Below are 14,131 nucleotides of genomic sequence, written 5' to 3'. Positions count from 1 at the left end.
TGTCCTAGCTTCTCAGCATCTATGTTGAGGATCGCATTAGAGTGAAGTTCAAAGAGATACTTCTGGATTCGCGATTTCAGACCCTCAAGCTAAGCTTAGAAGAGAGGCGCCTCCTGTTCTGACTTGTTGGGCTTCGTTCAGGAACTTGACTTGCCACTGTCCACCTGACTGATTCTTGGATAGCAGTGGCCACGGGGGTTCTGTTGGGGATGGATGGGGAAGAGCTCTGAACTCCAGACCCAACGAGATCCTCCACAATGGACAGAGTTTATGAGATCCCCGAGGAGCCAAATGTGGTTCCGGTTTCATCTCTGGGAGAAGATGTCATCCGTGGACCTAACCCACGCTTTACCTTTCCGTTTAGTATCCTCTTCTCCACCTTTTTGTACTGTGGGGAGGCTGCGTCTGCCTTGTATATGGTTAGGGTTTATCGAAAGAATAACGAAACCTTCTGGATGACATACACCTTTTCCTTCTTTATGTTTTCGTCCATTATGGTTCAGTTGACCCTCATTTTTGTCCACAGAGACCTGGCCAAAGATAGACCACTATCATTGTTTATGCATCTAATCCTCTTGGGACCTGTTATCAGGTGAGCATTTTTAAATCTCTCTGTACGGAGGAGGAGGAAACTAATCTTGTAAGACTGATGCTGTGTTTCTAATCTAATTTTTCCATTTGTTATTCTAATCTAATTTTTCCGTTTCTTCTCACTCGACTTCCCTGTCTACTGTCCCAAGACTTTATCTGAAATCATCTTGGAAACCACCATGGTGACCTTGTGGCATGTATATATGTTCAAAAACCATGAGCAATATCACTAATATGACTTGATTAGACAATTCTTATCTTTTTTTTTTTTTTTTTGGTTTTTCGAGACAAGGTTTCTCTGCAGCTTTTTTAGAGCCTGTCCTGGAACTAGCTCTTGTAGACCAGGCTGGCCTCGAACTCACAGAGATCCGCCTGCCTCTGCCTCCCGAGTGCTGGGATTAAAGGCGTGCGCCACCACCGCCCGGCTTGATTAGACAATTCTTACTGAGTTTGTGTTGTGGAAACCGGTGTGGGACCAAGGAATGTGGCCATGCTGTGCTCTTGGGCTATAGCTACAGAGGGATTTTTCACTTTGCTAGGAATGAAAGCCAGGGTGGTGGGCATGCTAAGTGCTTGCTGTTCCACTGAGCTATATAGTCCCGGCCTCCAGAGTCTACAATTTGAATTCTGCCCTTTAGATGCTTTATGGATGGACAATCAATCATTCATTCCTACTTCCACTCTGTCCCACATTCAGTTTTCACAAGTTGAACTTCTTGAGCTGGCCTCTTTCTTTTTTTTGCCATTTTCAAAATGTCTGGAGCTATGTGACATCTGGGAAGTACTTTACTGTAGTAGGTGGTAGCAAGCTGGTACTATAACCCAAGGAAGTTGACTCTTCTCTGTTGGTAGATCAGTCTCTCTTGCTTATCTCACATTGTGTTGCTGCAAGAAATGCACACTGATTGGAAGGGCCAAAGGAAGAATTCCACCTCTGTCTGGAATCAGTAGCAAAGGGCAGTGGTATATCAGATGTTCACATTCAGACTGCTGTGAGCAGCATGAGAATGTGCTTAATTGTAAGGAGACGGGCATCAGTGCCCGCAGACTCACCTGGATGCTATGGAGTTTCACGGGAGAGAAACATTGCATAACTTATGAAGTCAGTAGGGAGGAATGGACCAAGTTTGTCATGACTGTAAGAGAGGCAAACATCTGCAGTCAGCTGAGGAATATGGGTCACAATGTTGATGTTGTAACCGCAATAGGAAGATAGTGCATCATTAGAGATCTCAAAGCAGCCTGTGAAACTTATCAAGAATGGAACCGCTTTTGATAAAATTTATTACCTATCGATACATCTCTATAGTTCTGTTTGTCAACTGTATTTCCTTAAATCTGGGAAATGTCAATCGCTATTGTAAGGTTGAATCCCAGAAAATGTGGGATATCAGCAGTGGCCTGAATTTAGGAGCTCAGGAATCTAGTCCTCCTTCTGTTATTCGGCAGTCCAATGATCTCAGCAGCATCTCTTAAGGGTGTCTTGGGGCTCAGTTCCGTCAGCTGTAAAATAAATGCGTTGGACTAGACCTTGTGTTCCAAATCTTAGTGCTCACAGGGGCTAGGCATATGCTATATAAACAAACCAAGTGGGCCAAGCATTAGAAAATAGTCTGACATATGTTGATGAGTGAAAACAACGGCTCAGTGGTAAAGAAATGGAATGCCACGGCAAATTGGAATCTGGAACGTGCGTGTCTGGGAGGCAGCCACTTTAAAATTATAACCCATTGTTCCTAGGTTGGAATTCAGACTCAGTATTGCCAGTTCTAACTTTTGAGGAGAAGTTAGTTCCCAAGAATAGGGTTTTATGTGAGATTCCATGATTTTAAATTTGGAAACTTACTAACTTCACAAAATGCAATATGGGCCATACTAATTGCACACTATCCAGATGTGTCTCAGCTGGCCCTATGTAGCTTTTGGGTTAGGTGGTCTAAAGATACTTTTCCGATCTAAGTGTTTCAAGTCGGCTGTAAAAGGAAGACTTTATCTTTAACCATGATGAACCATGACGTTTCAAGATGTCACTAGAGACTCAAAACAACCATTATTTTTGTTCCTTTTCAAAATGCAATATACTGAATTAGCAGTTGAAGAGGATGCAAATTTAGCAAGTACCCAGTCCTTGGTTTTTACTTCCTTTTTTTGTTTGTTTGTGGCCTTCTAAGCTGCTTTTGACTTTGCTCTGCATGGAGTGTTGTTCACTATTTTTCAGATTTGTCATTGATTGTAGTGCACATGGATTGAGATGCATTTATAACCTCAGTTACTCCAAGCCCACATCAGGAAGAATAATTCTTTTTTAATTTAAAATTTTTATATATTTTTGAGAATTTCCTGTATACATACTGTATTCATATCATTTCCACCTCTTTCCCCTCCAACTCCTTCTGTGTTCACCCACTCCCTTTCAAATTCATGACTCTTCTTTAGTGACTATTGGTATATTAATTGTGTATTGATAAATAAAAACATATGTATTTATGTATTTATAAATAACTAAAACTTGTTAAGTTCATTTAGTGTTGTTCCTATGTGTATGTGTTTAAGACTGATCAATTGGGACTGACCACAAGGTAACCTATAATGTGGTCCTGTTTCTGGTCAAGACTGATCCTCCCTCCCTCAGCAGCCATTCAGCCTGTACTTCTTCAGAAAAACAATTGTCAACCCAGAAGTGGTACTATTTATATGCTTGTTTTCACGGCCCATTCCTTTTCTCATTAAGTAAGAGTTTGATTACTGCTATCAGGCAAAGGAAGCTGTTTCTAGAGCATGGCTTTCTTACATGAAATGCAAGCATGCTTCTGGAAATGAAGATGTACTCTGGTTTACTGTAGCTCGGGAGTAAGGTAAGAACCTTTTCTTAAACTAGCAAAATAGCCACAAGAATAGAAGCATAAAGAGAATGCCTCATGCCACTGCCCCAATATTTTGTTAAGCAATAGTATGGGTAGGCTTGAGAATGGTTAGAGATTTTCCCCTAACTAGTGAGAGTTGCAACTTCTTTCTTTCCTTCCTTTTCTCGTCCAGGTCTTACAGTTTATCTATCAAAAATGGAAATTTCGGGGCTGGGAAGATGGCTCAGTGGATAAAGCACTTACTGTGTAAGCATGAGGATTTGAGTTTAGGTTCCCAGAACCCGTGTACAGCTGAACCTGGAGTGTAGTACAGTGAGATGGGAGGCAAAGACAAGAAAATCCCCAGAAGCTAGCAGGCCAGCAAGCCTGGTGCACACAAAGAAAGCTACCTCAAACAAGGGGATGGCAAGGACCAACCCCCAAGGTAGTCGTCTGATCTCTACATAGACAGATTGTGGCACATGTATGCTTCTCTCTCTCTCTCTCTCTCTCTCTCTCTCTCTCTCTCTCTCTCTCTCTCTCTCTCTCTGTCTCTCCACACACACACACAAACACATACAAACACACACATACGCAGACATGTGCATGCACATGTGCTCAAAAGTGGAGATTTCTCCTGTACATTTTAGAGTAGTACACCTAAAAAAATTCTAGGGGACCCCGTGGAAAATGGCAGCCAGTACTTATAGTCTAAACCATCCTATTACCAGCCGAAGTCTAGAAGCCACATCAACCCTGAACTTTCCTTTAATCTGTTTTCCTGGTAAATCACTCCCCGTTATCCTCCCCTTCTGCTTCTTCTTGCCTTCTCTTTCCCATTCTCATGCTTTCTTTTGCTCAGCAAATGTTTATCAGGTTGGCACTCTGTGATAAGAGCTGGCAGCAAGAGAAATAGAGCCTCTGCCCTCAATCTATTGAAGCAGATGCCTTAATTTCCACTACAAATATTCTTGTCAAAAATAGTCAAGTGTCCATTCTTTTCGGGGTAAGTGGGGGGAAGCAATAATTCAGGTGTAACAAGACAGCGTGTACTAGCTGCTTTTTGCTTCTGTTTACCGCATCAGAGCTGCCAGGGCTTGTGATTTTGATAGGGCATGTGTGGGAGGGTCACAGCAGGAAATAGACTGTCATCAAGACTTCAAGGGTAATGTGCTCTGGTAAGGCTATTTTCTTCATAAAGAAATAACCAGGTTTAAAAGGGATCTGTCTCCAGCAAGACGCACACAAAAAAGAAATGTTTTCTTATAAAAGCAGATCTTAAGAATCTCAATTACGAAGCTGAATGCATTTATTAAAGAGTGTTTGAATTTAGGCCTTGTGAAAACCAGGGCCTTTAGAAGCCTTCATCTTTATCTCAGAACATACTATTTCTTAATACTTTTGTATTTGAGACATTTTTTAAAGAAACACAGGCATATTTTTGAGGAGATAAAACAATTCCTTGACTACAAGGAAGTAATTCTGAAATCTTGTTCTTAGGCCAGTAGGTGACACGAGAGGAAAAAAAAACTTAGACTTAAGTGGCTTGGACAAGGTATGGCCAACCCTTTGATTCATGTACAATGGACAGAAGAAAAGAAATGCCAAAAAAGTAATCGAACCTTCCCCAGAATTTTCCCTTTTATACTACCTTCCTTTCTTGGGACAATTTTAGCTAAGTTCCCATGATGCTTTACTCCTGCAGATGTTTGGAGGCCATGATTAAGTACCTTACACTGTGGAAGAAAGAGGGGCAAGAGGAGCCCTATGTCAGCCTCACCAGAAAGAAGATGCTAATAGATGGCCAGGAGGTGCTGATAGAATGGGAGGTGGGCCACTCCATCCGGACCCTGGCTATGCACCGTAATGCCTACAAACGTATGTCACAGATTCAAGCATTCCTGGGCTCAGTGCCCCAGCTGACCTATCAGCTTTATGTGACTCTGATCTCTTCAGAGGTCCCCCTGGGTAGAGGTGAGTGGGGTCAAGAGAAGGGAGGGCTCTGTTTAAAACAAGAGTCTTGGAAGTTTAGGCCTGAACTGTCCAATAGACTGGTTACTAGCCTTGTGTGCAATTTAAAGAAAAAACAAACCAAAACCCATTGAAAGTGCATTTCCTCTGTAGTGAATGCCCAGTGCCTGTGTCTGGTTAATAACGTAGCGTTCTGAGATGGCATAGGTTTAGGATGCTTTCATCATCACAGAAATTCTATTGGACAGAACTTGAACTTAGGGAGTCAGACATCTCAGACCTTCCAGGATTCTTAAACTGGGACAAGCTATGTTTCTACTCAAAATTTCACAAACACACCCTTTGGCCACAGCAGCTGTCAGAATCAAAGGAAAATTTCCCTTGTCTGGAATGTGTACATTGTCTTGCTAGTTGCTTAATTTGTTTAGAGATGGCCACCTTTAGGAAAAAAAGAAGATCTTAAATATTTCTCTGTATTTTTCTTTTCTTTTTTTGTTTCGTTTTTGGTGATTGGGTCTCACCTTATATTCCAGGCTGGTCTGGGAACTCACCATCTAGCTAGTCCAGGTTGACCTCTAACTCATGACAATCCTCCTGCTGAGCTTCCCACATGCTAAGACAAGAACCAGCATGCCTGGCTTGGAAGATTCTTTTGAAAATTCCCTTCCCTCCTCAGACCTGAATCAATCAAAGTGTGGGAAGGCCAGGAATCTGCATTTGTCAAAAGGACCCTCATTGATCCCAGCTAGTTTCACTAAAGAACCAGATTTAATCATTTTCTCCCATGGGAGTGGAGAGACAGGATAGGGGTGTGGGATGGATACAGGTCAATCAGGCCTGGCCCTAGATCTGCCCTTCTTTCTCTGTGGTCTCTGAAGGAACTCATAAAGCAGCCACTGCCGTAAGTTCCTACTGGTAAAAGGATGGGTCCCTAGATGAGTAAGACCTCTGGCAGAGGATGAAATGAGTCAGTATTGTCAATGCTGACATCAAATGTTGTTATTGAATTTTACCAGCCCCATTTGCTTCATCTGGTTGGACAGATGCTGCTTCAGATGTGGGCACAGCTTGGGCCATTTCTTTATTAGTAAGTACTGATCCTATTTGACAAAGTCCTCTGTCTCAAATAAATGCAAGGGGGCAAGTCTATCTCCCTTTCTCCATTAACGATTGATTATGAAGTTCTGTTGCTTTGGAAGTTTTTTACAAGTGTACTATGTGACAGTAATTTGAGGAAATCATTGTCAGGAAATGATGCTGCTTTTCTTCCTGAGAATTTTGGGAGCTGGACAATCATCTAATTAAAATATGTATACATTACGAAAGTGTTGAATGTCCAGACTGATTGACCTACAGGTGATTGTGTCCACACAGAAAAAATCTACCCCAAGAAGGACTGAGAAATCCGCAGATTTGTGACTTTCTAAATTTTCTGTAAAAAGTTTACATCTTAATATACTACTAATTTTTGGTTTTATTATTTATTTATGGTCTTTTGGGACAGAGTTTCTCTGTGTAGTCCTGCCTGACCTGGAACTCACTCCATAGACCAGGCTGGCTGTGAACTCACAGAGATCCACCTGCCTCTCCTTTCAAGTGCAGGAATTAAAGGCATGCACCACCACTGCCTGACTAAGAGCTGTCAGATGTTTGGTAACATTTCAGGCCATGTAGAATAGAGAGAAAATAGAAGGTCACTCATCCAAAGTCATCTTTGTTAACCATTCAGTATGTGTCCTTCTAGACTCCTCTTTACTATGTACACATACTGGGCTGTGGGTATAGCTCAGTGGGAGAGTGCCTGGGCAGTGCCTGCTAACATGTTGAAGGTCTTAGATTAATCTCCAGCACTGCAGGGAACAAAAAAGTATAAGTATATGTACATATACATGTCATATAGTTCATATGTGAAATTTTACATATTAAAATATTCATTGTTTACATTTTGCCTTTCTTGCCATATTTTTATACCAATCTTCTAAATAGATTCATTTCCAAGATCAATTTGTCAATTGCCATATCTTTTACATTTTTAAAAAAATATATATGAGTTTGCCTGGACATATGTGTTTGTATCACTTGTATGCCTGATGCCCGTGGAGACTAGAAAAGGGCATTAGATTCCCTGGAACTGTAGTTAAAAGCCACCATAGGGGTGCTAGGAACTGAACCTGGGTCCTCTGGAAGAGCAGCAAGTGCTCTTAACCACCGAGTCACCTATCTAGCTGTTGAGATTTATTTTTATTAATTTTTAAATTATGAGTATGTATTCATGCATGAGTCTGTGTGTGGTATGTGCACATGAGTTCGGGTACCTTTGGAGGGCGGAGGCAGAGGCATCAGATGCCCCTGGGGTGAGTTACAGGTCACTGTGAGCTGCCCCTGGGGTGAGTTACAGGTCACTGTGAGCTGCCCCTGGGGTGAGTTACAGGTCACTGTGAGCTGCCCCTGGGGTGAGTTACAGGTCATTGTGAGCTGCCCAATGAGGTTGTTAGGAAGAAAAGTCAGGTTCTCTTTAAGGCAGTAAGTGCTCATAACTGCTGATCCATTTCTCCAGCCTCCATTTTCTCAGTAATAAGCAATAACCACAAAAGAAAAAAATACTCTGATTTTAGATTGAGTTAAATTAGTTAGGTATGGGGTTTTTATATGAATAATCAATTCTATGTTGAATGGTGAGACTAGAAACATGGGTAGCTTAGAAAACTAAGAACAACCACTTTGCAATTCTCCATTTAGGCCTTTGGGAAGAGGGAGGAGGGGGAGTGGAGAAGGAGGTAGAAGAAATAAAATTTACTAGCTTCTAGACATTTTTCTACATCTTTGGCATGTAATTATTTCGTCTTCACAGCAACTTTATCTATGAGGTGATTATTATCCTCATTTTACACAAGATAAAGTGATAGACACGGAAGTTAAGTAAATCCTCCCTGAGGTTCTCTAAGGAGGCTATGGGACTGACTAGACTCAGTGTCTTGTTTGGAGCCCATGTTTCTGACTATAGCAGTGTTTAATCTCTTATGGTTAGTCTATTTGTAGAGAGACTTATGGAAATGTTTTGGCACTTATTTCAAACATCAGGTTTTCATCCTTTGGTAGCACAACTATCAATCACAGAGTTTGAATTTCAGGGAAAACATTGCCTACTTGGCTAGATGTCCATTATGATCAGCTTATCAAAGAACATTGTATCTTTCGAATAGGAGCAAGAGTGGTTTAGAAAGACAAGGGCAACCACTTTCCAATTCTCCATTTGGGGTCTTGGGATTTTAACACTCTACTCAGTGCTCAGGAAGATTTTGGAAGTAAACCAGTGCTTCCTTTTGGATTTTCATGGGAGAAGGTCTCAGTTTTCTCACAGCTGGACACGTATCTTCTCGGCTCCAGCTTCCCTGGGTCTCCTGTTTTGTGGGATTAGAAACGTATATGTTTCAGGTCTACAATGTGAAGTTTTGACGTATGTTTATCACTTCATGGAATTACTATTTGTGTGTGTGAACACTTCCAGAAAAATTACAAGTGTGAAGATGAATGCCAACCTGTACGTCAGAGCTCCCAATCTTAATCATTTTGTGACAGAAGGTTTGTTCCCTTTGGCAAAAAACCCTCCTGTTTTCCCCAACCCCTAGCCCCTGGTACCATTGCCCTACTCTGTTTCTTTGAATCCAATTTATTTATGGGATTCCACTTATAAATGGGGTAATACATTATTTTTATTTCTGAGTCTGGCTCATTTCACTTAGCATAATGTCCTTGATATCCATCCATTTTATTGCAGTGATGCAATTTCCTTCATCTCATTGTTGAGTGACACCCACTGCATATGTGTACCATTTTCTTTACCTCTGCACTCATCAATGGACATTTAGATTGCCCCCATATACTAGCTGGTTTGTGTCTCGCTGCAGTGAATAACATAGCAGGGCAAATATATCTTTGAGATACCGACTTTCTTTGTGTATGTAACCAGTGGTGGAATTGCTGGATCATATGGTAGTTCTGTTTTTCATTTTTTTTTAAGTTACTTTCGTGCTGTTTCCTACGATGGCAATATTAATTTATATTCCAAATATGTATCAAAGTTCCATTTTCTTCATATCTTTGTTAGTTTTATTTTTAAATCAACAGCCACCCTAGCAGGCAATATCTTATTGTGGTCATTCTTTTCATGCTAGACAAGGGTGCTACCACTGAGATGTACTACCAGCCCTCACTGTGAATTTCATTTTCATTTTTCTAATGGTCTGTGATGTTGAGCATATTCTTCTATATCTGCCAACCATTTATATGTTTTTGTAAAAAATGTGTATCCAGGTGCATGCTGTTGGTGTACATAGTGTGATCGTAAGTCTGCATATATACATATGTGTGTGTGTGTGTGTGTGTACATGTGTACATATAAGTATATATAACCCTTAAATAAGTCTACTTTTACTTGAAGTATTCAAGCCCTGACCATCATCTCTGGACCTCTGGTTCTGAATACAGGCTTCACCACAAACATCAACTGATTGTCTCATTCCTTACTTTGCAGCTGTCCTAATGGTTTTCTCCCTGATATCTGTAACCTATGGCGCCACCCTCTGCAATATGTTAGCCATCCAGATCAAGTACGATGACTACAAGATTCGACTTGGGCCACTGGAAGTACTTTGTATCACTGTCTGGAGGACATTGGAGATCACTTCCCGCCTTGTGATTCTGGTGCTCTTCTCAGCCACCTTGAAGCTGAAGGCTGTGCCTTTCTTAGTGCTCAACTTCCTGATCATCCTCTTTGAGCCCTGGGTTACGTTTTGGAGGAGTGGCGCCCAAATGCCAAACAATATTGAGAAAAATTTCAGCCGGGTTGGCACTCTGGTGGTACTGATTTCTGTCACCATCCTCTACGCTGGCATCAACTTCTCTTGCTGGTCAGCCATGCAGTTGAAGTTGGCAGACAGAGACCTTGTTGACAAAGGTCAGAACTGGGGACATATGGGAGTGCACTATAGTGTGAGGTTGGTAGAAAATGTGATCATGGTCTTGATTTTTAAGTTCCTTGGAGCCAAAGTGTTACTGAATTACTGCCATTCCTTGATCGCGGTGCAGCTTATCATTGCTTATGTGATTTCCATTGGATTCATGCTCCTTTTCTTCCAGTACTTGCACCCTTTGCGCTCACTCTTCACCCATAACGTGGTAGACTACCTTCATTGTATCTGCTGCCGCAGGCACCACCAGGAGAGGGCTGAGAACTCAGAGCCATCCGGTGAGGCTGAAACAAGACAGAGTATTGTCTGAGTTTTTTCTTCTGAACATTATAGGGTGGGTTCAGGGTTGACGAGAGCAACTGTGAAATTGAAGGAGACTCCTATGTGTGTGTTCTTCCAGGATCATTTTCTTGACTCTTTTAGTAATCCTATCGAAAGAAAGACTGACATCCAAATAGGCTTTCCTTTTTTATGATTGACTGCTATGTTTGGGTACCAGCACTAATCACTGTTTATTAGTTCATCCTCCTCCTACCCAAGTCAGTTGGAATAACTTCTGAGTACCTTACTCCGGCTCCGCATTTCCAGCTTTGCTCGTCTGTTTGAGTTATCGTTGTTGTGCCTCCCTGGGCTGATCTGAACTCGACCAGAACACATCTGGACTGACCAGAGGATATGACAGCTTACTAGGAATGAGCACCTCCCAGAAAACAGTCTGAGCCTTGTGGTACCTTTACCTGTGAGAGTGGCTGGGATATTTTGATTCCAATGAGAGACTGTGGCTAAGAAGGCCCCATTATGAAAGAAAGCTACTTCCCAGATAAGCTAACACTCCATTAGGATTTTACTAGTGGTCATTTGGCAAAGACTTCTCTTTTTAGAAGCCTTCCTAGGCACCCCTTTATAGACGGGTATGCAGAATAGGATTCTTTCAGGGAATAAATCAGAATGGCATATTTTTTTCAAGGCTGAGCTCAAGGTCACTCCGCAGCTAAGAACTCCTGATCTTTTTGCCTTTGCCTTCCGAGTGCTGGGATTGCAGATGCATAGCAGTGCACCTGGTTTATATGGTGCTGAGGGCTGCACCCAGGCCTAGGCAAGCACCACTTAGGTGATGCTGAGCACTGGACCCAGGGTCAGATAAGCACTCTACCAATTGAGACATCCCTGCCCCCCCAGGATGACACTTAAGGAACTACATAGGCTTCCAGCTCCATTGAGGGAAATGTTTGAATGAAATTTCTCACCTGGTGCCCCATTATTAGGGATTCCCTCCAATCCAGCTTTTCTGTCGCTTTGCATTTTGTTACTTAATGGAAACATCAGAGAAGCCGAACTGTAATTGAAAGTGTTTATGACCTGTGAAAGAAATAAAGATTTCTTTGTGTCTGCTACTGTCCTGAGTGCTTCATTGATTTTCATTTAGGGGGATACAGTCATAATGGCTAAGGCAGCACCTTCCTGCTGTTTGGAATTGGGCTGAGTGACTCCTCAGCAAAGGAAAGGTGGAAGAGAGAAGCTGATCATATGAGATTATCAACACTGCTTTCTCCCTGTGGGATTTTACTTGCTAATGGGGAATGTAGGTTGTTGGGTTTTTTTTTTTTCTTTTCAATCTTCTTGTCATTAACAAACCCCAATGGCCAAATAGAGATGTATCGTCATGCTCATGTCTCATCCCAGCTGGATCCTTTGGTGGGCTTGTCAGCTGGATGCGTAGAAGGAAACCAAACAACTGGCATTGTCCTGGCCACTGCCTGCCAGCAAACCAATTATTCCAGCCTTATCCAACCAATCATTCTTCCTCACAGACCAGGAAAGTGAGATGACCTCTCAAAAGTACACACTCGCTGAGGAGCTGTTGGCAGTTGGTGACTGCTTGGAGAGGGAGAGTGTTTTCTTCATGGATGCAGCCCCCGGGAGGCTTCTAGTGCTCCCGGAGACGGTCCTCCACCCAGCATACACTGGAAACACTAAGTGGATTCAGTGGGGTCTAAGGGGAAAAAGAGAAGGTACACGGGTTTGGAAGGGAATAGTGGTGCAGGGGCGTAGGGGGGATATTGGAATGGAGGGAATGAGGGATGGGTTAGATTGATAATTTACTTCTCAAAACATCAGAGATGAATACAAAATGGAAAACTACATGAGTTGTGGCTACCGTGTTTGAAGAACTTGTAAAGAATCTGACATGTGGTCTTCTGCCACCATCCAGTTGCGGGCGCTCCCTCTTCTAGGTAGCAAGCTGTTAACCAGAATTATCCTATTTCCTCACGTGTCTACTGTGGTTCTACCAACTTCAACTGCCTTGGGGAACTAAAAAGATTGGCTAATTAATTGGGGAGAAGAACGTAATGATTCTGAGACAGCAGATTTCCTTTTACAGCCTTGACTCTTTCATACCATTTTATGATGACAATCCCGGGTTGTCATGTGAGACTAACATGGACTTCTGACAACTACTCAGGGATAATGTGAAGGACATTATCACATTTGAAAGGAACACTGCCTTTTCAGATGCCAAGCAATAATTTCTGCCTAGTGATTGCTGTGCCCTTGGTTAAAAGCAGAAACGGTGTTTAGAACAATAATTTGGTGCATAAAAGCATATGAGTCAGCTCCTTAAGGGGAGAAACTATGGGAACGGAGAGACACAGGGTAGAAATGAGTGCCTCAGTGTCAAATCCGGCAAGCATTTTCCCCATGGGTCCTTCCAGCCACGGTGACTTCATATCCTAGGAATGAAGAGAGTTTAGGGACAGGGGTGTGGAGTAACTTCTAACCTGAAAAACCTGCTGCCCTGACCTGGAGAAGGGAGAAGGGTTGTGATGGATACATTAGGCAAACGAACCCTTAGATGCTCCTCTGTGGTAGCCTTCCTGTTACACAGCCATCTTCCAGACACACACACACACAGCAAGTGTGGCGTTTGAGAGGGTGGGCAGGGGAAGTACCCGCTTCCATTGCAAACACCTGTAAGTCCTCTCTTCCACCATAGGAAGGGTTTTTTCAGTCCTGGGACTTGCAGTCAGTGCCTTGCACCTGCTAGGCACGTGCCGCACCACTAAGCTGTATACCGATTCCTTTTTTACTTTTTCTCCTGAAATAGGGTCTTGGTAAGTTGCCAAGGCTGGTCTTGAGCTCACTGTGTAGCCTAGGCGGACCTTGAATGTGCCTTTCTCCTGTCCCAGCCTCCCTAGTAGCCAGAGTTAACAGACCTGCACTACCAGGCCCAGATATCGCCTCTGAAATCTTAAAGCAACACAGGGTGTAGTTGAGTCTTGCTGAGTGAAAGAGTAGGCGCAGGTTAGGCTAGCAAAGGGTTTCTGGGGAAGGAAGACTGAGCCACGAGGTTTGGATAAAGGAACTACTAAAGCAAGAATTTCTTCCTAGTAGTCAACCTGTTCTCAACAGCTGTTCTCGTACTACTGATAATTTTGATAGGCTAGGTATGGGCAAGTCAGCATAGAGGAAGGCATAGGAAATAAATTGTAGTCATCATTTCCACTGTTTCATACATGTTTTAAAGGCTATGGACACAGAACGGTGATGTACAGTGAAAAAAATGAAATAATAGCTTTTGCTTATGAACACAGTATGTATAGTATAGTACCAAATGCTTTAATTAGAGATAAAGTCTCACTTTGTATCCCTGGAATTTGATGGCCTCGAATTCACTATGTAGACCAGGCTGGCCTTGAACTCACAGAGATCCACCTGCCTCTGCCTCCCTAGTAAGTACTTGGGTTACAGGTGTGT

General features: G+C 42.5%; 1 protein-coding gene across 1 annotated transcript; it reads left to right on the top strand.

Moving 5' to 3' along the window:
• The first annotated feature begins 251 nt into the window (after window positions 1-251).
• On the top strand, window positions 252-11,611 carry Xkrx (XK related X-linked). The gene is made up of 3 exons (XM_038316712.1): window positions 252-592; window positions 5,140-5,408; window positions 9,940-11,611. Exons 1-3 carry the CDS (start codon window positions 258-260, stop codon window positions 10,683-10,685), a joined length of 1,350 nt encoding a protein of 449 aa, XP_038172640.1. The 5' UTR covers window positions 252-257; the 3' UTR covers window positions 10,686-11,611.
• Window positions 11,612-14,131: the final 2,520 nt, after the last annotated feature.

The sequence above is a fragment of the Arvicola amphibius genome, chromosome X (assembly GCF_903992535.2).
Source record: "Arvicola amphibius chromosome X, mArvAmp1.2, whole genome shotgun sequence".
Taxonomy (NCBI): Eukaryota; Metazoa; Chordata; class Mammalia; order Rodentia; family Cricetidae; genus Arvicola; species Arvicola amphibius.
Note: the sequence above shows the minus strand (reverse complement) of the source record. Positions and strands in the feature narration are given on the sequence as shown.

Bases quoted from the DNA above. Each gene is read 5' to 3' on its own strand.
- Xkrx (XM_038316712.1), top strand. From the start codon at position 258: ATGGACAGAGTTTATGAGATCCCCGAGGAGCCAAATGTGGTTCCGGTT. The intron at 593-5,139 runs GTGAGCATTTTT...TTACTCCTGCAG, and splicing joins CTCTTGGGACCTGTTATCAG to ATGTTTGGAGGCCATGATTA. The intron at 5,409-9,939 runs GTGAGTGGGGTC...CTTACTTTGCAG, and splicing joins AGAGGTCCCCCTGGGTAGAG to CTGTCCTAATGGTTTTCTCC.